Source organism: Natrix helvetica (assembly GCF_964273705.1).
Source record: "Natrix helvetica genome assembly, chromosome: 6".
In the NCBI taxonomy this organism is placed as follows: domain Eukaryota; kingdom Metazoa; phylum Chordata; class Lepidosauria; order Squamata; family Natricidae; genus Natrix; species Natrix helvetica.
Window position 1 is genome coordinate 29,700,541 of NC_138553.1, and position 25,460 is coordinate 29,726,000.

Below are 25,460 nucleotides of genomic sequence, written 5' to 3' on the forward strand. Positions count from 1 at the left end.
CTTTAAAAATAAATGCCCAGTACCAAGATGGCAGCTTCCTTTCACCATTCTTCAGTCTGTGCCCTTCACCAAGATGGGGAGGGAGGGGAAAGAATGATGTCATTGTATGACTGTGTTTTTATGAATGAAAAGAATCCTGTGAGTGAGTAATTCCAGGAAACTCATATTACAACTCAGCAGAACGCAGCGCAGCGCCCAGCTCAGCCCTTCGCTTCGGGAAAACAACAACTTCATTTGGGGAAATAAACAAGGCGAGTCGAAAGCTTAATTGTCACGAAAACGCGGCCCCCTCCGATTGCATAAAGAGGAAAACGGCAAACAAAAGGACGCTTTGGCAGGCAGTAAGTGACTATTTCGCTTCTCATCTAGTTTACAGACGGTCAGGGACGGATGGCGGCTTGCACTGTGCCAAAGTGAGGCTTTTGAATGTCAGGCGCAGAGAGGTGAAAGCGATGGAGAAATCCGCGGCAGTGTGCTTCATTGTGGATTGTTTCCGTGTGGTGAGGAGGGGCTGTCTGGTGTTGATTTCCTACAGAGCTAGACAGTCATAGCTGTTCCTCGGGAGAGGTTTCAATTTAGCTGGTGTACAGCGCGTCGCTCTGTTCCGAAGAAAGAATCCGTAGAAGGAATCCAGATTTGGAGCAAGGCGTTTTGTTGTGTTTTGTTTTTTTAAGAAACCGTGTTGTGTTGTGTTGATTTGCCTCGGTTTCACAGTTGCGAGGCAGTTATGAGAGACAGGAAATCGCTTCATAAATAGGAGTTGCTCGTTGCATTATTAGCCCTGTGTTTGCACGTGTTGAGGCCTCGGTCACATGTAAGAAGCCGTTTGGCACCCAGGCGAGAGTTCCGATGTGCGGGGTGGGGTGTGGATTCCATTGGAAAATCATGTGGATTGGTCTAAATCCGCCCTTTCCCTTTCCCTTCCCTTCCTATCCCGCCAATAATACACGAGTTGACAACGGTTGGGTTTTAACGATGGTGCATCGGCTTCGGAGGAATATTCAGGTGGATTCGGGAGTTCCCGGCGAAATAGGCTGAACCTCCAGAATGGTGCTGAACGCCTGATGACGCAGGGAAAGTGGAGAGCAAACGAAGGGTGACTTGGGAGTTTGGGGAAACCAACCGTGCAGATAACCTGCATCAGCATTTAAAAAAACCTAAAGAAAACTTGGCCTGAACTTGGGGCTTTCGATTTTTTTTCCCTATTGGAAGATCCCGGGATTGCTTCCGTGCGCAGGGGGTCCTCATTGATCCCCCAACCCCCGTCCTGTTAAACGCCTTAAAGATCACGACGGCTTATGTTGTTGTTGTTGTTGCTTTTTGCGCACATCTAGAGGGACGTCTTCAATTTTAATTTGGGGTTATTTCCGCCTCATTTAGATGAAGAAACAAATGCACAATCCCACTTCGTTTTCAATTTGGGATTAAAAGGATCTCGGGATTGTTTTGGGGTTTAATTCTTTTCAACAGCGGTTGTTTTGTTTTTTTTAAGTCACCAATGTAAATGACAAAGTTGAAAAAAGATCAAAGAGAGGGGGGGAAGCAGAAGTAGAACAGCCATCTTTTGAAAGCAAAGTCAAAAGGAGGAGTACTGTAAAAGCAACCAGAATAGGAGCAGGTGGATTTCTTCCGGAGAGAGTGGACCACAGGTATGGAAATGCAGCTGAGGAGAACTTGGGTTACCCCAGGCTGGTATTGCTAACCTAAGAGGCACTCAGTCAAGGACTGGCATCAACAGGTAGTATGATTTCAGTCTATAGTTATTAATTCACAAAAGAGCATGCATTTTGGAGAAAGTGTTTGATATTCTTGTTTTCTATAAAGATGGCCAGCCTCTTTTTCCCCTAGAGCTTTGCAGCCTCTTGGTATACCTTTCCAATCTAGTATCCCGCAAAATACATTTGGCTATAGACCTCTCATCCTCAGCCAGTGTAGTCACAGACATATCTAAAGATCTGCAGAATAGAGAAGAAACTTTTTTTTTCTTGAAAAGATACCTACCTCTGCTAGATGTTGATTGGAATATCATTGAGGACAGGCTCATAGAGTTGCATCTTATATTTAATGCTACTCATGCTACTGTAACCACAATTAAGTGATTATTAAGCTATTTAATTCTTTGGAGGTTTTGTTTAATAACTCTGCTCGTGTGTTCTGCAAAAGTTCTGGTTTGCCAGTTCTCTTGAAAGTTTATATTTAATCTGTGGGGCAGGTGGTTTATAGTTAACCATTAAAGAGAAAGAAGAAAATATTGCAGATGGTAAAACAAAAGAAGAAAACCAAGGCAAAATGTTTCTCAAATGTTTATTTAGCAAAAGGATTTGATCTGATATCAAAGTTGCCTTCACTTGTGAGTAAAACAAAAACTTTGTAAGCCTTGTATTATTGAGTTTTTGTTATGTATAATTCAGCAATAATAAGGATTCCTTTCCATCTAAACACCAAAATAAGTACAATTTCAATTATTTTCTGCCTAGTTTAAATTAATGTAGCCTAAGAAAAAAAAGGAACTACTGTAATAATGTAGTTTTGCATTAATTCCACTTTCTCCAATTTATAGACTCAAACAATTTCTAGCCCATGTATTTGTAAGCTTTCTCGTCTGTAAAAGTGCATAGAAAATATTTGAAAGGGAACTTTCATTTTTTTTAACTTTTAAAGATTCTAAAATGTGTGTCTGCATAGTATCACATTTTTGAAAATGTATGTTCCTCAAGATATATTGTTTCAGAGTACAGTTAGATTTCACAGTTCCCATAATGACACACACATTCCTTTTATAAACTACAGCTGATATTTGTTTATAGATTCTAAGGAACGTGTACTGGTGATGTGCTCCATCCTTTAATTATTGCTCTGATTAAGCTATATTTAGTAACACCTTGTGTGTCTTATCTTTTTTTGAAGATGCATTAACTCTCCCCAGGTTGGCGCCTACCAGATGTATACAATCGTATCTTTCATAATTCCCAGGTAACTTGGCTTTTATAACCATAAACAGTCTGCATTTAGGCTTACATCTGAATAGATATCTTTAGGCTTCTACCTGAAAGACTAGATCAAGAAAAGCAGTAGTTAAAAGTGCAGATTTCTGGCTCCCATTATCTATATAAGTAACCATCCAGTATTTAGCTACTTGCCTATTTGCCAGAGTCAACCTGGCAAATCAACCTGCCAGAGGGAGAAGTCTGTGCATGCCCAAAGTGTCCTGTCGCATTTGAGGAGAACTTTGGGGAGATGATTTTTCTTCTCGGGGTATGCAAGGGGTACCCTATCCCATCGTCACTTCCAGGTCCAGCTATGGGAACTTCCTGGGATCTCAGGGGGTACCCTTGAGCTGCAATTTCCTGCCCTGAAGTCAGAACGTCGTGAGTGAAATGGGGCGGTTGGGGGTGAATGGAGAATGGAGAGAGTTTTTCTGCTGCTGGCATGGGTGTGGGTGGCAGTGGCGGCGGTGGGACTCCCTGCCTGGGGTTTCTGCCGCCGTTGCTGCCGCTGCCCACGCCATGGTATTATCCTGGTTGCTCCCCCTCCTTATGGACATGATAGACTGGATTAGCGGGAGAGTGGCTGAAGCGGCTGGCATGGGCATTGATGCCAGCGGAAGATGGCTTCGGTAGTTGGCGTGGGTGCAATTGGAGTGGGGGGGGTTCTTGTGTTGTGGCCCACCGGTATCACCGCCGTTACTTGGGCCACTGTACTGTGCCATTTGACCATTTGGCCCCTCCCCTTGTGACACTATGGACTGGGTTAACAGAGTGTGGTTGTTCCTCTGTCCTGATCCTATTAGACCTCTTGGCGGCTTTCGATACCATCAACCATGGTATCCTACTGCCACAACTCAGGTGGTTGGGAGTGGGGGGCACCGTTTTGCGGTGGTTCTCCTACCTGTCGGATCGATCACAGTTTGTGCTGACTGGAGGACAGAGATCGACCCCGAGGTACCTCACTTGCAGTTCTCGCACCCCTCCTGTTCAACATATACATGAAACCACTGGGCGAGATCATCCATGGTTTGGGGGTACGGTATCATCAATATGCTGATGATACCCAACTTTTCATCAGTACCCAAAACCACCCAAATGATGCCCTCGACGTGATGTTCCAATGCCTGGAGGCTGTACAGATCTGGATGGGGAGGAACAGTCTCAAGCTCAATCCCTCCAAGACTGAATGGCTGTGGTTCCCGTCATCCCGATTTGTGCATCTTGTACCATCTTTGATCATAGGGGGAGAAATTTTAGCCCCCTCAGAGAAGGCCCGCAATCTGGGAGTCCTCCTGGATACGCGGCTTAGTTTAGAAGAACACCTGACGGCGGTGACCAGGGGGGCCTTTTATCAGGTTCGCTTGGTATGCCAGTTGCGCCCCTTCCTGGATCGGGATGCCCTGTGCACAGTCACTCACGCCCTCGTCCTTTCTCTCCTGGACTACTGTAACGCTCTCTACATGGGGCTGCCCTTGAAGAGCACCCGGAGGCTTCAGCTGGTCCAGAATGCGGCCGCGCGGGTTATCATGGGGGTATCTAGGTGCTCCTATGTTACACCCTGTTTACGCGGCCTGCACTGGTTGCCGGTTGTTTTCTGGGTGTGATTCAAAGTGTTAATTATGATCTTTAAAGCGCTCCATGGCTTAGGGCCAGGGTACTTGCGAGACCACCTACTGCCACCGGTAGCCTCCCACCATCCAGTACGATCCCACAGGGTTGGCCTCCTCAGGGTGCCGTCAGCCAGGCAGTGTTGGCTGGCGACCCCCAGGGGGAGAGCCTTCTCTGTGGGAGCGCCTTTCCTTTGGAATGAGCTGCCCCTGGAGCTTCGCATAATTCCCGACCTCCAGTCCTTCCGGCGCGCCCTAAAAAGTTGGCTTTTCCAGAAAGCTGGCCTGGCCTAAATAAAATAAATTATTAATTTTAATTGTTAATTTCAATTTAATTTTTAAATCTCATTGTAAATGTCTATTGGGGTTTTTGGATATTCTATTTAATCTTTCTTTTAACTTTTGTAATATGTGTTTTTATGTTGTACGCCGCCCTGAGTCCTTTGAGAGAAGGGCGGCAAATAAATCCAATAAACCAAACCAAACCAAACCCACAGTTCTGTGCAGGTAAGTAAGCAGAAGAGGGGGGTGAGGGAGGGAGATTCTCCTTTCGGTAACTAGCAAAGAACAGCCTTTTTCCTGAGCAAAAACATTTTAACCAAGGTTATTAACTTATTAACAGGTATGTAGTTTCCACTTCCAGGTTTAATTCAGAGGAGGAAGCTACTCCTTTTTTGAAACCTGTCTGGTAATGCAGGTTGCTTTTTTAGCAGGCAAATTAAAAATATGCAAACCTGCAACTTTTGTTAGCTTGTTTTCAAGGCTGTTATCTTCGTCTGTGACACCAGCACTGAGGACCAGAATGTAGATTCTGTACTTACAAGTACATTGGTGCAGATTTCTAGTAACAAAGTTAAATCCATTCTTCCTATCCAAATTATATAGCAGGCACAGAGTGAAGGAAGTTTGGGGATAATTAAGAGTTTTTGCAGAGAAGATCTTTGAGTTTTGCTTGTAGATGATATAATTGCCAGGAATGGGGATGTCTTAATTTACAGGCAGTCTCTTTACACCAGATTGTGTTTGGTAGACTTTGGGATTATAGCAAAACTGAGTAGTTCCTATAATTGAAGGTTCCTTTGTTTTATTTAAAGAATGAACTGGAAGGGTTTTTTTTTTTTTTAAACCAGAGAATCTGTGAAAGAGCTGAAATGAATTAAAGCTACCTGGGTTATGGTGTTTCATATGATCATTTCTTGTAGTGTTGGATATTCAGACAGCTTTCCCAATTCTCAGTCTTTGCAGTTATCTTAACCCTTCTGGTGAGAAATTTTGAAAATTGTAGTCTGATACTGGACTACAGTGATTACAGAAGGTTGTTGCATAAACCTGTGAAACTCCTTTTATTGAAAGAGTGGACGAATCATGCTAAGACACTGTTCATTTGACCACATCTTACAAAATAAAATGTAACCGGCTGGGGTGGGAGTATACTATGTGTAACTATGATTTACAACCATAGTGGCTGGGTTTACGCAATGTATTAAGGCAGTTCTGGAAATGAGGCTTCCTTGTTATGCCTACAGATTCTAAAAAGCCCCCATACTGAATCCCTTTACTGTAATTAGAATTTGCAGCAATCTCAAAGTTGCCATTCTGGTTAAAGGATCCCCAAGTAGGCAGATGTTTATAATTTGATTGTCACATGAAACTGGAAACATCTGTTGAAGAGGTGAACAGAGGGAGGACTGTAAAAAAAAAGCGCCACTGTGAATATGCTTACTAGCTAAAGTTTCTTGCTGAATATTTCATAGAATTATTGTATCAGTTCCCATGTTTGGGTTTCTTGATAATTTTTGTATAGCTGCAACTCTTGGGAAGCTTTCTTTTACAATGGGAAGCTTCTAATCAAAGTCATTGGTGATTAAATTTCGTGGCATGTAATGCCTGTTATGGTGAGCAAACAGTTGTGCCTGAAGTGTATTTTAAGCGCGCTTAAAGTTACCACAGGTTACCTGTTTGCATAACTACAAATCTCTAGAATGAAAAACATGCTAAATAACTATATGTATAGCATACTGATAGGATCACTTCACATTTTGCTTTCTTTATCATAATTTGATCAAGGAAGGGAAGAGATGGGTGGAGAGAGAACAAACTTAGTGCCAATACGTGTTGAAAATATTTTACAGGTTACGTGCATATTCTATATGTCATTTTTATTGACCACTCATTTGCGCAGTACTGTTGGTGGCTCACAAGTAAAATAATAAAACATTTTTTTAAAAAAAAATCTAAAAGCAAATCTGCATTGGTGCTGAAAATGCACACCATATATGGACACTTGAATGCTAATAGGTTTTCTTGGGTTTTATGTTGCAAATTGTTCCACATGTTGTGCTGAAGGGTCATTTTTATTGAATAATAAATCAGAGTATGGATGCTAAATACACAGCTTGGGCTTAGGTATATTTCCTCAGGAATAAATCCCTTTGATCTTGGTGGAAGAAAATTTCTGAGTGAAATTTGCTAAGTGTGCATTTAAGGATATTCATTCCATTACAATCAGAATTCCATCAAGGCAACTTTGTTTTAGAATTTATAGATGTTTTTTCCCCTCCTCTCAACAATTCTGTGTTGTTGACTTGACTCTGGCTTAATCCTGAAATTCCTGGAGGGCATTTTACTAGGGGATATATATACTATTCCCAATCATGACTGTTGGAGGTTTTTTCCCTTTCAGTTTATCAGAGTTTTAGATATTGCAATAGATATGTTAGCTCAATTCCCATACTTCCAAGCTATATGTCTATCAATAGCAGAATAGAAGCAACAACTACCAGACTCTACACACAGGGATTTCTTACAGCGGATATCTGTGTAAAATTTGGTCCTGAAAATGGAATAATTGTTCCTCTGCCCATTTTTGTCATATCTAAGAACTGTTGAACTATAAGGGCTATGAATTTGGAATCAGTTAAATAGATGAGCTGAACCAGTATATTAAAAGTTGTGCATGCATCTGTGTTTTGAAAATAGTGAACCTGTTTGGAGACAGGTTCGCTATTTTCAAAACAAAGATATATGTCTGTTTCTTTGCTGTTTCCATGTTGTCTTGGATATTTGATACCCTACATGAGAAGTCCATTGAATACAGATGTGTATGCACATCCAAATGCACATCTTGGCATCAGAAAAGTTAACATACCGTACCATTTAGGGGGAAATCTGTTAGTTTTGCAATAGTTCAGTACACTAGCAAAATAATAAACTTCTTAGACGCTGGATGCCAAATTCATAAAAACCGGATACTGTGCAAACAGCTGCCATATTATATATTGATAGAGTTATGACGAATTCTGCTAGCAAACAGATTATCCAAATATTGATCTTCTTATACTTTTGAATCAGGAGGGAGTGTCTTTCCTTTACTCTATCCTCTGAAAATTGAACAGGGAAATTGCAAACGTCTTTCTAACATTGTGCTAGAACACTCCAGGAGGAACTGTGTCGGGCCCAGGGAATCATATTCAGAATGGGAATACTATTTTTATTTGCGGTTTTGTTTATAGGAGTTATACGGTATACCAGGACAGAGGCAAAAGTTCTTAGTCGTTGGTTCTTAAGCAATGGGTTGTGAGAGGTCCGCTATTTCCCTTATCTAGCAAACAAGTCCCATTTGCTTCATGGAATGCGGTTACACAAGTATCATGGAGACTTATTGGACATTCCCTCTGATGCAATTAGTGATGTCTGGGACAAGTTGCTACCCTCCTCCACATATAATAGTTTGCAGCACTCGGTGAACTTCCTTTTAAAATATATTGAAAAGGGTCACAAAGGGGTAAGAATGTGTGTCTACTGAAAGAAGAATTAGTTTTGCCCACACTACACTCCCTTTATTGTATTTGAGCTATCCATTTTGAAAGAGTTTACTACATTATTTAATTTTATAAACATACAGAAATGTACTCGGCATCTCCATTCTGCCCTGATTCTGCACAGAAATTTCAAACAGCATTCAACAGAAATATATTTGGAGAATATATATTCCAACCTACTTTCTTTGCGGGAGTATATAGTCATTATATTATATACCGTTAGTTATTATATACAGCAGTGAGCAGCAGCAATCAAAAAAAGCCAATACAAGGCTATGTTGCATCAACGGAGGGATAGAATCAAAACTGCATGAAGTATTAGTACCACTTTATAAGGCTTTAGTAAGACCACACTTGGAATACTGCAGCCAGTTTTGGTCACCATGTTACTAAAAAGATGCAGAGACTGGAAAGAGTGCAGAAAAGAGTAACAAAGATGATTACAAGGGTGGAGGTTAAAACATACGAAGAACGGTTGCAGGAATTGGGTTTGTCTAATCTAGTGAAAACAAGGGCTGGGGTGACATGATAGCAGTGTTCCAATATTTGAGGGGCTGCCAGAAAAAAAGAGGGGGTCAATCTTATTTTCCAAAGGCAAGGCAAGAAACAATGGGTGGAAACTAATCAAGGAGAGAAGCAATCTGGAACTAAGGAGAAATTTCCTAAAAGTGAGAACAATTAAGCAGTGGGATGGCTTGCCTTCAGAAGTTGTGTGTGCTCCATCATGGGAGGCTTTTAAGAAGAGACTAGACAGCCACTTGTCTGGAATGCTACAGGGTCTCCTACTTGAGCAGAGCAAGTAGAAGACCTGCATGGTCCCTTCCAACTCAGTTATTCTCTTAAAAAATTAAAAGTTTAGAATAGTGAGAGAAATCTACAAGGAAGTCCTCCCAACAGCAAGACTTTTGCACTCTGCGAAATTTGTTCTATATCTCCACCCATAAAAATGGCATACAGAGCTACTGGTGCTGACTTAAAGCATATAGGAATGACAAAGAATGAAATAGAGCTGTAGCAAGTTTTCATTGTACAGAAAATGGACAGAATGGCTTTGGTGAAGACAATTGTTAGCATCTTCTAATGCTTGAATATACAAGGACCTTGCTTTGAACTATTTGGATAATTCTAATAATCAGTCTGCTGTCTCTAGATTAAAGATACTATACTATTGGCACTGTTTCCTCTTCCTACACCCATTGATGTGTTTATTTCTTTGGAAGTAAACTTCACTATTATTCTATGTTAAAGTGCTTAAAAACCATGTGTTTAAAAATGGAAGCTTCAGAAAAGTGAACCTTAATGCTTTTTTAGTCTTGATTTTACAAGGTCAGGCCTTATGATTTGTTAAACCTTGTTTTAAGGTTTATTGGATTCTAGCTAATTATGATTTGTTCAGCATTATTTAAACAACCAGCGACCTAGTCTAAACTGTAAACTAGTTCCAGTCTTATTAAGACAATTAAAAAGTAAAGAGACTCAGGAAAACTTTGGATTAGTGCTCCTATCAGGAATTGGATAGTTACACATTTCTTTAGGTTGACACTTAAAGAGACTGGCATTCCATTGTACTATCTTCCAGAAATAATGTACTAGAAGCACCAGATTTTCCAGCTGGTGGGTTTATGTTATAAACCTCAACATCTTGATTCCCAGTTGGTTAGCTCTTAGGAGGATAGTTGTTCTCAATGCATATTTAGTTTTGCCTTTGCATCTTTGGGTGATGAGACTGTCTCATGAGTAAGGAGTATTTGTTTCCCAAGTTTTTTGAATCAACGTTGAGAAAACATCATTACTTCATATAGATTACACACTGGTATTTAACTTTGCATTGATGGGTTATGGCAAGCATCTTTTCCTGGACTAGCTGACTTTACTTCAAGAGACTCTTCACCTGAGATGTTGTGGTGTAAATTTGCTTTGAGGATAAGCGAAGGATGAAAGCTTGATGACTTTCAAAAATGCTGTTGTTATTAGAGTCCAATGTGTGCTTTGCATCACTTGCTGCTCCAGACTGTACAAATCTTGGAATCTCTTCAGTGTCATTCAGTGTCATTCATGCAACTTTTAAGTCATGTTTCTGTAGCAATCCTCTTTTCATCAATGTCTTTACCCGACCTGCTATTATATCTTGCAATATGTCATATCAGTTCCACAAGATTTTGGGATAATAAAGATCTGTATATCTGCCTGAATACTTCGGAACCTGGATTCCACTTCCAGTAATGACAAAAGGCACAGTAGAGATAGTAACACATTTCTGTTTCTACTGATTTACAATGACCATGGACCAAGGGGCTTTAGAAACACAAGGCTTCAGAAAGGAATAATTGCCCATCTTATCCTGATGGTATGAGAAAGCTGAGACATTATATAAGTATATAAAATTGAATTGATTCAAGACTAGATGTAAGATACCTTATCCCTTGGTTGTAGTAAACTAAGAGTACAAAAATTATTTATTATTTATTTAGTTATTTAGTTTGTCAAATATGTAAAAGATAACAGGTATAAGTATAAACATGGACATGAGCACATGAAATGAGTACAAATAAATGGGGACAGTAGGACAGGGACGGTAGGCATACTTGTGCGCTTATGTACGCCCCCTTACAGATCTCTAGGGAATGGGGTGAAGTCCACAGTAGACAGTTTAAGGGGTTTGAGGAAGTAACAACGGAGTCAGACAGAGAATTCCAGGCATTGACCACTCTATTGCTGAAGTTGTATTTTCTTCAATCAAGTTTACCTTGAGTTTGTATCTATTGTGTGCTCGTGTATTATTGTGGTTGAAGCTGAAGTAGTCATTGACAGGTAGGACATTGTAGCAGATAATTTTGAGTACTATGCTTAGGTCAGATCATAGGTGGCGTAGTTCTAGGTTGTCCAAGGCCTAAATTTCAAGCCTGGCGCCATAGGGTATTTTGTTGTGAGTAGAGGAGTGGAGTACTCTTCTTGTGAAATACCTCTGGACTCTCTCAATTGTATTAATATCCGATATACAGTATAGATTCCAGTAAATTAGTATATTCAGCTGTAAGACATTTGAGTCTATGGGAAAGAAGAAAATAAATTCTTTGGACTAGATTTGAAAATAGGTCTTCTGCAAGGTCTTGCTTAATTAACTATTGTTAATTAAACCATGTTTTTCTAGAGATGAAAAAGGGCGATTATATACTTAAAGCATCTTTTAATGAAGTTAGATATTTGTTTCTATCATAATTTATCATTCCTAGTATTGCTTTGCAAGCAGGGGAATTTATAAGATATTTTAAAATTTGGAGGTATAACATTCAATTAAGTCACTTGTATTTCAACCAAGGTAATTTTACTAAGAATACGAGTACATTATATGTTCTGCAGTCATAAACTCTTTCTCTGTAGGAGGGGGCCAAAGGAATATTCATGATTTCCAGTGGGGCAACTGTAAATCTATTACAGTAACTAACCCTCATCCCATAATAAATATCAGCCTTTAAAATTGCTGAAGGATTGTTGTTGTTGTATATAATAGTTACTGCCAGAGGAAAAAATTAAGCTTCCCAATGAGACATGTGTATGAATGTGATCTCAGCAATAACTATTTAGATTTGTAGCCAAATGACTAATGACACTTAAAAAACTTAATTTTGATCAGAGGGTGAAATAAAAAAAATACTATTTAAATACTGAATGTCTTTCAAAGAAAGCACAACCCTTCCTTGATGTGCTCAAGTTCTGTGGCCAACTCTCAGGTGGTGAACCATGAACTCTAGGCTTGAAATAAGTGTTGATAACCTAATTCTAGGAAATCCCTGCAGATGATTGAAAAATATCCGTATGATTTTAATGCTTCAAACTTTATCCCTGGTACTCCAGAAAGCTTGTGAGGTGAAGTGAGAAGTTTAGAAATCCTGACTTCAGAGATTGAAGTTGAGCTATCAAATGTTTGTACTTTCTGAGAGATTAAAAAACCCCTAAATCTCCCTTAAACATTTTCAGTGTTACCTAAGGCTGCTCTTACTTATTCTGTACTTTTCCATTTACATTCACATCCTCAAAACCTGGACTGAGAATAAATATCACATCAATATCTGAAAGTAAATGTTAAACATATTAGTGATAATTGAATTTTCATTAGTGTGAAGGAACTGAGATTCCGGAGGAGTAGATAAAAGTACAAAATATTTATCTATTTGGATATCTATTTACAGATATAAATAGATATAAATATCTATTTATTTATTTAAAATATTTATATAGCCATCCATCTTATAACCAACTCTGGGCAGCTCCCACTCAATATATCTCTCACATTAAGCCTCACTTCAAATCTTGGAAGAATTAGGCTGGAACAACAAAGTCATCAAGAGCTCACCAGATATATCAGCTCGGTCTGATCTTTGCACACTAATACGCTGGGCTTTACATTTGGGTATCTTCAGATCGCATATATGAATAGTTTATGCAAACTTAAATTTAGCCTTCTGCCTACTAGATTACATTTCCCATAGCATAGATGTGAGCTTTAATTCAACACTTCTGGATTGGTTACTTCAAAGAATTTGACAGCACTAGAACCACTTGCGTGAAATCATACTATTACAAAGTAAAAATTCATTGGTGTTATCCATATTCTTAAGAGCTCAGCGACATGAGGGCATAATCCTAAAACATACCTATGCATTTAAACAAACTTATTATCATATGATGCCACTTGCTACCAATACATACATGATGAAACCAAGTATTAGGGCAGTGCTTCTGAACACTGGGGAATTCTGTAAGTTGTAGTTCACACATCTTAAAGTTGCTAAGATTAAGAAACTATGTATTAGAACAATGGAAGTTCCTTGTTGCCCTCCATTGCTGAACTACAATTCCCAGGGGTGTCAGTTCTGAAGAATGCTGAAAACTACAATTCAGGGACATCTGTAGAACCACAAATTCTCAACTCTTGCAACTGAAGTGAAATAATAATTTAGTAAAGTATAAACGCCTTAATCTGAGCTTCACATACTGTTTCCAGAAGGCTTCCAAGAATAAAATACAATGTTGTGACTGCTAACTGCCAAAAGCTCTATGTAGCACAGTTGTATTGGAGGTCAGTTTTCCAAAGAAGAATGACCAAAAAGGCAAATGTCAGCAAGATGCTCCCTTCATTGATGAGCTATCAGAAAAATGCCATGATCATTAAAGAAAATAAGAGAAAGGATGGTAGGAAAGAATGGAGAATTCTATCTATTTGTCCTCAATTATATACAATACTGCTATTTAAGTTGCTTTGGATGGTCTCCATCTAAACATTAATGTATCTGTAGATTGTTGCTGGACCATTCTGGGTCACAGATCCTCTGGTATAACCTGGTATATGCATTGTATGTTGTGTCATTTGTTGAATTCCAGGATTTATTTAGACTATTATTTGAGATGGCTTGCTGTCCTCAAAGTACTGTTGTGCAAAATGAAAAGAGCAACTAGATCCAGCCACCAGGTATTTTCAGGATGCCAGGTCGGGGGGGGGGGGGCATAATCTTCCAAGATATCAGCTGCTGCCATTGGCCTTACTATCTAAGAATCTGTTTCTAATCACAGATATGGCAGTGTAAAAATAAGGGCTTCCCCAAAAGGAGATAAACTGAGGATAATCCCAATTTTTGAAAACAGCTGATAGAATAGAATAGAATAGAATTCTTTATTGGTCACGTGTGATTGGACACACAAGAAATTTGCCTTTGGTGCAGTGGTGGATTCTAGGCGGTACGGCCCGGAACGGCCGTACTGGTAGCAGCCAGGAGCCGTGGCCACCGTACCGGTACGGTGGCTCGTTTGGCCCACCTGCCCGCCCGCGTTCCATGGCTGTTTATAATGCGACTGACCCATTGTGCACGCGCACACAGTGTGTGGCCCCTGCACGACCTCTGCCGAGCAGCTGGGTGTTGCAGGGCGGTGGCGTGTGCATGCGTGCCTGTCTAGGACACCCGGCCCAGTGCGCAGAGTACCATCCGGAACCCACCACTGCTTTGTTGCATATACTCTCAGTGTACATAAAGAAAAGTAAAATAGAATACATTCATCAAGAATAATCAGATGCCACACTTAGTGATAGTCATAGGTTACTAATAAGCAATCAAATTATACTAGGAAACAAATAAAACAATATAAAATTTAAAGATACAGGCAACATGGTTATAGTCATAAGTGGAGATAGGTACTAGGAAGGAAGAGAAGAATAGAAATACAGTCTTAGTAGATAATTTGACAGTGTTGTGGGGATTAGTTGTTTAGCAGGGTGATGGCATTTGGGAAAAAACTCTCCTTGTATCTAATTATTCTGGTGTGCAGTGCCCTATAGCATCGTTTGGAGGGTAGAAGTTGAAACAATTTATGTCCAGGATGTGAGGGGTCTGTAGTTTAATAAGAATACTTTATTGTCATTGTACGTATATACACAGTATACCCATACAACTAAAAAATATGCATTAGAACAGAGTTTGGAAAACGTCATTGGAGAGCTGTGTCTGCAGTCAGATACATCTATACAATCTGTGGATCTACTAAAATTTTAACCTATGTTAAAATATTGAAGTTTGCAGATGATACAACAGTACATCTGCCCTTTGGGATGTAAGGGTTTGGCTTATTAGTCACTCTCAGCCCCCCCCTCCCCCAGTGGACTGAAGTTCTTGTTCTGCCAAAGACCAAAATATATAGCTCTTATTCCCTCCCTCGTGTCTTCTTTCAGGCCCTGCCATTTCAGAGACACACCCGTCAGCTGGCTCTCCACTGTTCAGTTTCCTTCTCCTCAGGAAATGTTTGCCCTTCTGTGTTTCCGGCAACTGCAGAGCATGTCCATTATAGAGTCACTATACAGTGGAGGAGAGGATGTACTGGAGATACCTCATATTTTGCTTGGGTGGCTAGGTAGATGTTCTGTGCAAAAAAATTTCATTTCGGGCTTAGAATTCTGGGAGATGACATCCACACGTCTTAAAGTTGCCACGTTTGAAAAACTCTGCTTTGGAGGAAATTAACAGCATTAAAAATATATATTTATTAAAACAAAACAAAAAACAGAATAATTTAGATGCTGGGTCAGCACTTTGGGATCTCTGTTGCTCCTGCTGAAGTAAGGTACTGTGACTCCAGGATTTTTATTTTTATTTTAAAAAGCCAGCTGGGCAGGATGGATAGTAGGAAAATGAGACTGGAAGACAGATGAAAAAGAAGAGAAATTCTGTGAAAAACACAATCTGTGGACAAGCTTTAAATAACAACAATCTTTAAAAATGAATAGCAATCACAGATCTTTCTATCCCTCCCCCCCCCCTCTTCAATTACAGGCTGTTTCTGGGGGACTGTCAGGAGTACCCAAGAAAATGTCAAGTGACAGCTTGTCAACCAAAGCCCTAAAGGTAAGCACATAGCCATTTGGAAAAACACATTTCTCTGCAATTTTTTGCAAGCTGGAGGGTCTCCTAGAGATTTCATGTCCTTTCCATAAAACTCTGGTATTCTGCTATAACAGATTGATCATCATGACTTAAATCAGTAATTATTATCTGGCATTAAAAAAACCAACAACATCCAGAGTTCTAATCGGAAGAAAAGTAAACCTTACAAACTCTATAGCAGAAGTTTTCAAACTTGGCGACTTTAAGACTTGTGGACTTCAACTCTCAGAATTTTGGGAGTTGAAGTCCATAAGTCTTAAAGTTGCCAAGTTGGGGACCCTTGCTCTACAGAATTTGTGCACAATTTGTGTACATCTCCATTCCTTTGATCTTCTTTGCAATTATTCTAGCCCCAGTTTTTACTTTCCCTCTTCTTTGTGCCCTTGCTTCCTTGTTCTCTCTTCCTTCCATTTCTTCATTTTTTTTCCTTTCCTGCTTGTGTTGTTATTCACTTTCTCTTTTGGCCTCACCCTCTCTTCAGAAATGGTGAACGTGTGTGTGGAAATTTGTATGGAATTAGATTATTTTAAATAAGCTGATACAGGGCTTCTTTTTAAAGAATAGCCAATCTGTAATCCACACAGTTGCTGAAGCACATATGGACGCATATTTGCAAATGGGTCTAGCAGCATTGAGCCAAAAAGGGAAGGATGTTCTCTGTCTTTCCTAATGTAATTTTCCTCTCTGAGAGTTATTGCACTGATGTGGCTTTGTTAATGTGAACTATAAATTCTTGCCATACATACGCATACACAAACAAATTTTGGCAAGCTGGGCCCCTTTTAATTTTCTCAGAAATATTTGAAGAACGGCACTTGCTTCTCCATATAAGTATTTTCCCTGCTTGTATCCAAGAAAGGAAACAACAAAAAATTGAAACTATTGCCTCCCCATTTTTAAGATTGTCACATTGTTTAATAGCAATAGCACTTAGACTTATATACCGCTTCACGTGCTTTACCGCCCTCTCTAAGCGGTTTCAAGACTCAGCATATTGCCCCCAACAATTTGGGTCCTCATTTTACTGACCTCAGAAGGATGGAAGGTTGAATCAACTTTGAGCCAGTCAGAATCAAACTCTTGGAGTGAGCAGTGACTTAGCCTGCAGTACTGCATTCTAACCACTGCGCCACCACAGCTCTTTAAACACAAACCTGGAGGACAGAGGCAACCCATTATTGTATGCAGGTAAAGTAAGGACTGGTGGAGGTGTGTCCTGCAGAGAAGTCACAGAAATTGCCAAGGGAAGCCAGCCCCTCCTTTATGTTTGAGTAAAGAAATTCATTCTTCATTGTCAGTCTCTAGCAGTACGGTTTTTTAAAAACAAAAATCCAGGGCAGTAATTTTGGGAACTGTATATTTACTTGCTTCACTGTTCTAGAAGAGGAGACATTAATTTAGAACAGATTTTGTATGAAACATCCAGGGGTAAGTATGCTTAACCTTAGGGAGCCAACAATTATTGCCCGGAAGCTGGTGAATTTTGTTAAAAGACCTGCAACTAAGCAGGTCTTTTATTAGGAAATTATGATAATATCATAATGACAATATTCAGTTATAACTTTGTTTCTAGTAGCAATGCATGATCTGCAAAGGAACACTGTGCTATTGTTTACATGACTTTGTTTTCCTGAGACTATTAGAAATTGTCAACTGATTAAATAAAATAGTTTCAAGCAATATGTAGTCTAAGTGTGGAAACTCAAACTAGGTTGGTTTATTCGGCCAAATGGCCACTTTCTTCTAGTTATTTATTGCTTCAAAACAATTTGAATAAGAATGGGTATTCCTGCTGTGTTCCTATAAGATGGAACAGTCAGGACAATAGTTGATTCACTAACTTTTGCTTAGAAACACCTCAAGGCAGAGAAATTGCAAATTCTGTTCATAAGAAGTGTTTGGAAATTGATCTGGAATGCAGCCAGTAGCATCTGAATTGCAGCAGGAAAATATCACATGTGTCTTACACCAATATTGAGCAATGCTTAGTCAGTGTTATATGATAATCTCGATGTCCTCAAAAGCTAACGTCTCATATACAGTATGCAGTTACTTTCTGCATTGAGAGTTTGGAAACAGAATTTTTCTTCTGTTTCTACACAGTCCTACAAAGGATTGCACTGTAAATGATCTATGATCCCAGACATAAAGGATTGTATCAAACCAGTTTTAAGAGTTGCATCCTGGATCCTACTTTTTGAAGGCCCTCTGAATCAGATTTATTAATCCCAGAAATGGAGTATCTTCTGCAATGATATCTGGATTGTGGCACTTCTTTCCCAAAGAGCTACTTGAGATCCAATACTATATATATTTGTGTTGCTCCTCTAGATTTTTTCCTCTGAATCCAAACAACATTCCATCTTTCAAAAATGTTTTATAAGAGGGAAAAAAATTAAATTTACATAGAAAGCAGTTTCTGGGTTCATGCACTGGATCAAGGGGTTAACACAATGAAGTTATGGGGGAATTACATAAAAAGAAATACAAAATTTTATATTTGGTTGTAATTTCTGCTGCTGTGAAATAATAACAGTGATAAAATGAAAGATTAAAGAAGTCTTTAAAGAAATAAAGTGATGGGAATAAATCCAGACTGACCTTGTCATACTTTGATCCTACTTATTTAGTTGATGGGTAACTTTTATTGATTCAGTTGAGACTGATTTAAGTACACAACTCTTCTACTGAGAAATAAATTCCATTGAGTTCATTGGCATCAATTTCTGGCTAAATGATTTAAAAATCTTAGTCAAGTTTTCAAATTTCAAAATCTTATAATAAAATCAATTAATTTTATTATGAGGAATTTATAATATAATTATTACAGTATAGGAAGGGGAAAACCCTAATCCAAAGAACATTGCAGAAAATATGTACAAGTATATATAAATAGCAATGCCTACATACTTTGCTACAAAGTGTTACCCTGTTGTTGTTTTATTCTTCTAGACTCCCATTGCTCTTTCCAGTTGTTGTTGTTGTTTTTCCCGTACTTGTACATCTGATTCTCAACTATTTCATCCTTTTCTTAAACAGATCAAACGGGAGATGGGTGAGAACACACCACATCTTTCAGATGAGGAGCTTATGGGATTGTCAGTGCGGGAACTTAACCATCATCTGAGAGGCCTGTCCAAGGAGGAGGTAGCCAGATTGAAGCAACGTCGGCGCACTCTGAAGAACCGTGGCTATGCGGCCAGCTGCCGAGTAAAGCGGGTGTGTCAAAAGGAGGAGCTGCAGAAGCAAAAGACAGAGCTAGAAAGGGAAGTTGATAAGCTAGCACGTGAGAATGCTGCCATGCGCCTTGAGCTGGACGCCCTGCGTGGCAAGTATGAAGCGCTGCAGGGCTTTGCCCGCACAGTCACTGCTCATGGCACTGCTGCAAAGGTGGCAACTGCCAGCGTTATCACCATTGTCAAATCTGGTTCCAACCAGGCTACCTACTCCTAGTGCCTACAAGCCGAGCCATGAACTAAGTCCTGTTGCCATGCCTCTGCACAGCTCTTACCTAAAGCGGCTGTAGCTGCACTGGCTCTTTCCTTCTCCCACTTTTGTTCCAGCCACTGGAGGAGACACAGTTGACTTGAAGACCAAATGGCTAAATGTTGAACTTTGTCCTTAGTCCTTGCCTTCATTGGAAGATTGTGGGAAAGTGGTGCCCAACTTGTGTGTAATTTTAGCTGTCAGTTATTTGTGAATTGAATTACAGTGGCCAGTTATTTTTCTTTTCCATTTTATACTTGTTAGGTTTTCTTCTCTGCTGCTTCATACCTTGCGACTGATTAAATGTAAAACAGAGAGGTTTGAAGATGAGATCTTAGTTGGAAATGCTGCTTCAGAGAAGTTTTGACAGCAATTATAGAGAAAGGCAGATAGCTTCTACCTGATGGAGAAAAAAGGGGATGCCAAGATTGAAGTTTCCTTTTAATGTCTAAAACCTAGTGATTATAATAATCCAGATGTTATCAGAGGATATCAATTTCCCAGTTTCTTGGTGCGTTGTTCAGACACAAGTCTAGGTATTCATGTATAACCCTGTCTGCTTTTTGTTGTAAACCATAGTTCCCAGTTACCTACTATTTAATTCAGAGCCGCTTGATCGCTTCACCATGAAATTGTTGTTTTACAAGAATCAGTCTGAGCCTCTGATGAGTAGACATTTAAAAATGGTCAAGAAAAGTGTTATTGCTTGGTGACTGCAAGGGTGATGGAAAAACAGATCACAAAAGGGGCATGGTCAAGAAAAGAGCTAGTTGCTGCTAACCCAACCTAGGAAGAAATAAAGGAATTGTGCCCATTGCAGTGATTGGAGAGACAATCTCTCTGCAACTGTGTGTGGATGCAGCTGTGCTCTAAATACTCTTTTGATTGTAAAAGTGGTCTTTTGCTGAGGTTATAAGATTTATGGACAAAATAGAAGCAGTTTTCTAAAGAGGAAGAAAGAGAGAGAGAGAGAGAAGGAAGTAGGAAAAGTAAAGAGGGAGTGTATTAAATGAGGCAGGGGTGGATAAAGCAAGTGAGACTGATGGATAGTGAAGGGGCATCAGAATTACAAGTGAAGTTCTAGAGAAGACACTGAGGTCTAAAACAATGAGTTCCATGAGGGGTACCAATAGCAACCAACAGAATGTAATGAAGAGACCCTTTTGTATTTTCTTTCTGTTTTTGCATTGGCAAAATACTAGAAATAGAAACTCAGGAAAGAAATATACCCAACTATTACAGAGATTAAGACATTTTATGTTCAAGAGAACCAAGCTATACGAAGGTTGGCTCAACCCAAGAAGCAGTACAGGCAATTGGGCCTGGGGTTCTGAGAGGTTCAGAATCAGTCCTAATCATAGCGATGCGGTGTAACCCAGCACATCTCTTCCAGTTTCTTTGTTCTCCCCAAAAGCAAGTTGAGAAAGATCCAGTCACTTACATAGAACAAGGAAAGGAGGCTTCAGTTGGAAAAAAACATTGGTGAGGAATATAGTTCCCCTGTGCTGTTTTGTGGCCACAAAATTTTTGCCCCATTCAGCTATGTAAAATGGAAGATGCATTTCTTTTGAGGAAAGTATAGCAGCTGAAATTCAAAACACGTTTCTTCTTTATATCTGAAGGATGCCTTTTCACAAGAGCAGCAAAATAGCTTGAATCATAGCCAAAAATAATTTCTGTCATGAAAATAAAACCTAGTTTGGTCTAAGCTAGCACAATGGCAGAGTTAGGTTCTCCTGGATGCCACTGTGTTTGTCTCTTGTTCTTTTAAGATAATATTCTCATATGCACTTAGTAGGATTTACTGTAAAAACCACACTGTTTAAAATGTTTACAATCACAATCTTGCCCCTTTCATTATAGCAGCTTTTATACCGTCCAGTGGTTTTCCAGATGCATTCTGCCATATTGGCTGGAAATGTGTATTTCAGAGAACACAAACATGGAGAAAACTGATATCATTCAAAAGCCTAACTTAGTAAACACACGAACAGTGTATTGTTTCCCTTTCTCTGCCATGCTGCCATGAATCCCATATGTCATTTAAACCAAACTGCCTGCATGTACACACAGAATATTAGTAGCACTGGACTTGTAGAATCAGCTATTGATATACTGCCTATCTGTATGCCTTTGTGGCCAAGCAGTTTTAGCCCATTGCCTTCTCATTTTAAAGTGGGTATGAAATTTTACACCAAGCATGGACGATATGAGAATAGCACATCTGTATCAAGAGACACTGGCAGCTCCATTGCTAAGAAACTGGGAGGTTTATACACCTGGGAGACATGGATACAGTAATTCTGGAGAAAGCATGGAGAAGGGTTAGATTAGAAGACTTAGGAAAGTATCTTCTTCCATTAAATATATGTTGCTAATATAAGAACCAGTGAGTATTTGTGGGTAATCATTTCCAGGCATGTGCCAGTGACTTATTTAAGTGGCAAATATGATCCATTTTTTAAAAAGACATATGGTTGGGTTTACCCATCCTGCAGCTTAACGTGACTTCTACCCCTAAGATGGAATCAGCTTCCAAACCAGTGTTGTCCATCCTTCCTCTCCAACCTTTTGACCCTTAGTGGGGATTCCCTCTTTAACGTTTCAACCCTTGTTCACCCTATTTTTCCTTGTTCCTACTCTGTGATTTATTTATTGCACGAATATAAGTTATTTTCACATTCTTTATGCCGTTCTGCCTTGAGGCACGGCCGGGATGTTGGTACAGAGCTGTACTTTATATTTTATATATGCAAATCACATTTTATCTTCTATAGAGCAAGAAAAAAAGTACTTATTTATTTTCTGACTTACAGTGTGTCCTGCCAGACTCCTCTGTATTTTGTAGAATTTACAAATAAAGCCAGATTTTTTTTCCAAAATGGAGAAACTGAAAATAAGTGATATGTGCTCTTTTCTTGTGAAAATGAAAGGGATTGTGCTGAAGATCTAGGAATCAATTCTGGGAATTTCATTGAAAATGTATAATTATACAGTATTAATTTTATGGCTGATGGTCATTTTCAGACATAGAAGAGAATATGCCATCCACTTTTAGGAGCCTTCAACACCAGGTAAGGTTGTGGGGGATAAAAATCTGCTTCTGAGTTACTGGAAGCCACTATTGGGACTATTTCCCACCTTTTAAAGACGATGGGTGTATCTCTTATTTAACTGCACCACAAAGTGCTTGTGTGATTTGGCCAATCACAAGACACATTTTTGTGAAAAAGCCAATGATATTAAAATACTGTACAAATCATTAGTCCGATCTTAATAAAACACGAAACAGGTCTAAATGTAGGAATACATAAGTACTCATTTAATCTACAGTACAATTTTCAGCTTTTATAAATACCTTCTAGGCTAAAGAGAAATAATTTGTTTGCTATTATTTTGTGGTTGAGGTTAAATCTGAGATCCAAAATGCAAATCCAAAATCTTATTTTTCTAACCTTCGTTCTGTGTCCTTCTTTCACAGTTGCACAACCAAATGCAGCACCCAAGGGTCCCTCATCAAAGTTATCCATTTCTCTTTCAGGCTACCTTTAAGCCTGCATGGTTTCTCATCCATCCAGATCACACTCAACCCCACGCCCCCTCGTCCTACCTGAGTATAAATACAAACATTTCAATATACACGGTCTGCAAATATTCAGGGAACGACTAGATGGAACAGATATTCGGAAGCCCTCTTCATGGTTACTATGCAGAGTTATCAATACTTCTCACTTTCTCGACACGGAGAGCACTGAAAGTCAGAGTCATTTGCTCTTCTTTCCTCTTTTCTGAGGGATGACAGAGGCCAAAAGTCCTGGGGAATAACTGTGGCAGTGGCCTGGTGAACACCTTTTTCAGGCCACTTTCTAAATATAAATATGTGGAGCATTTTATCTGCATAAGGGAAGTGGATTACAAATAGGTTTTTTGCTCCAGCACAAGTAACTTCATGGTAGATGGACTGCTTTGCTCATTGTTTCTAAATGAAGCATTTGTAGCTTTGCTTTATCCTATCACAACAATCACCAATTCACTGTAAACAAGAGATTCAAACTGTAAACAGAGATTGAGTTTTGAATCAAGCCAATAAGGAACCTTTAAGGACTGAAGAGCAGCAGTTCCCAGGCTAAAGAGACCTTTAGATATTAATGTATCTCAGGGACCTTCTAAGGGTATCAAGAAAGCAATCAAATATCTCCTAGCTTCAAAGGGCAGACAGAAAAAGTTCAGAGTTTAAACTCTGGAGCATTATATATTTATGAAGGCTCTGACTTCTTGACTTTGTGGTGGATAGTCAGCTGTTGTGTTCAGACCTCCTCGTCTGCAATAATAATTCTACCTTAGCTGAGTCACATCTAAGCATTTTCTTCCAAATGCTGAATAAGACATTAAAAGGTTGAAGAGCAGTGATTTACTGCTGAAGCATGGTGTGAAGTGTGAAGAAGTAAATTGGCTTTCTTACAGACCAACAGGCAAATTCTTGCATACAGATCTCCTTGTATATTAAAACATACTAATGATAGAACCCTATAAACAGCCTCGTCCAGAGCATTTTGTATTTTGAGATGCATTTATTTTAGTTGAGCCCTTTAGTTCAGTAAATGGCACACGTCCTCAAAGAAAATGTCTGAATGACAGAGTTTTGGAAGGATAAATCAGATCTCACTGATACTGAAGAATGACCATGCATTAATAAACAGGAAGTTTCCTGACTAAGTGAAACCACAGTCGTTGCAGCTGAGCACATCTAGCCAAAAAAGCAGCAGAAGAAACAAAATTACAACTGCCATGTGCACCAAAGTATTAAAATAGTGCCATGGGGACTCTTGTCATATGCAGACCACAAGGGTGGGTTTCTGCCCGTTCTAACCTCTTCTATAGAAGAGGTTCCACAAATCTACCGTGCTGTTTAGAACTGGTTCCAGCTCCCTCCCTCCCAGCACCCATCCGTACCACGCTTGCCTCGCTCACTGCTCACTGATTGGCTGGCTCACCAATTGCCCCGCCAGCCTCTAAGAGTCCTATCTAAACCTTAAAGTCTTAAAGCTATGAAGTTTGACTATCCCTAGGGTTTTTTTTTTCTAAAGGGTTAGGGGTGCAAGGGAATGGTAACTTGACAGCTTTAAGACTTGCACACTTCAATGCTAGAGTTCCTGAGCCAACATGACTGGAGGAGGAATTCTGGGAGTTGAAATCCACAAGTCTTAAAGCTGTCAAGTTTGAGCACCCCTGGGGTTTTTTTCTAAAGGGTTAGGGGTGCAAGGGTCTTGTAACTTGACAGCTTTAAGACTTGCATGCTTCAAGTTTCTGAGCCAACATTTTGGTTGCTAAGCAAGAGCATTGTTAAGTGAGTTCCACCACATTTTACAAGTTGGCCACGCCCACCCAGTCACATGACTGCCCAACCACTCACACCCAGTCACATGGCCAGCAAGCCACTCCCACAAAGCAGGCCACACCTACAAAAGAGGTTCTAAAATTTTTTGAAACCCACTACTGGCAGACCACTAAGCAATCTGTGCCAAATAAAGCAGCTCTAAAACGAGATGAATATGGAGAAAAACATCTAGAATCTCCTGGAATGTGGCTTACAAGTCAGAGTTTGGCAACTGGACCTGTCTATTCCACATTCCATAGACTTATCATCATTATAAAAAGTTTCCTATTTACATACAGGGGGAAAGCGCGCATGCACACACACACACACATACCAGCAGCTCAAAATTAATTTTTCTAAATAAATTGCACTTGGTCCATTTCAATGAAACATGACTACAGTAGTCACAGTTTTGGAAAAAAAACTTAGTGGGACAGAGTGGGAAGTCTTAACAAATTATTTTCATGGCAAAACCATGTTTAGTATTTACATGTTACCTGGAGCAGTATTTCCTCCACTACCAGTTTGGTACCATTTAATATTTTCTGCTTAGGAGTGAAAGGCAACCTGAAATCTTTGTGTCCTGTATAACATATAATAATTAATTCAAGGCTAAATATCAAAAGTTCACGATAAACTGTAAATGGATCTGAATTGATGCATGGCTGTAGTGAAATACAATCCTAATAAGAGAATAGAAAGAGCTGCCAATTTTGTCTATTGTTAAGATCCCACAGATGAAGGAGGCCAAG

General features: G+C 39.5%; 1 protein-coding gene across 11 annotated transcripts; it reads left to right on the forward strand.

Moving 5' to 3' along the window:
• The first annotated feature begins 86 nt into the window (after window positions 1–86).
• MAFF (MAF bZIP transcription factor F) lies at window positions 87–22,248 on the forward strand. Of its 11 annotated transcripts, none has more exons than XM_081956863.1 (4): window positions 401–443; window positions 2,908–2,973; window positions 15,735–15,806; window positions 18,885–22,248. In XM_081956863.1, the coding sequence occupies exons 3-4, from the start codon at window positions 15,771–15,773 to the stop codon at window positions 19,296–19,298; spliced, it is 450 nt and encodes a 149-aa protein (XP_081812989.1). In that variant the 5' UTR covers window positions 401–443; window positions 2,908–2,973; window positions 15,735–15,770; the 3' UTR covers window positions 19,299–22,248. The 11 variants fall into 11 exon arrangements, with proteins under 11 accessions (XP_081812986.1, XP_081812993.1, XP_081812989.1 ...); XM_081956861.1 differs by lacking the exon at window positions 401–443 and adding an exon at window positions 854–1,738; XM_081956864.1 differs by lacking the exon at window positions 401–443 and adding an exon at window positions 854–1,649.
• The last annotated feature ends 3,212 nt before the right edge of the window (window positions 22,249–25,460 follow it).

Bases quoted from the DNA above. Each gene is read 5' to 3' on its own strand.
- MAFF (XM_081956857.1), top strand. From the start codon at position 6,240: ATGAAACTGGAAACATCTGTTGAAGAG. The intron at 6,267-15,734 runs GTGAACAGAGGG...CTTCAATTACAG, and splicing joins TGGAAACATCTGTTGAAGAG to GCTGTTTCTGGGGGACTGTC. The intron at 15,807-18,884 runs GTAAGCACATAG...TTTCTTAAACAG, and splicing joins TGTCAACCAAAGCCCTAAAG to ATCAAACGGGAGATGGGTGA.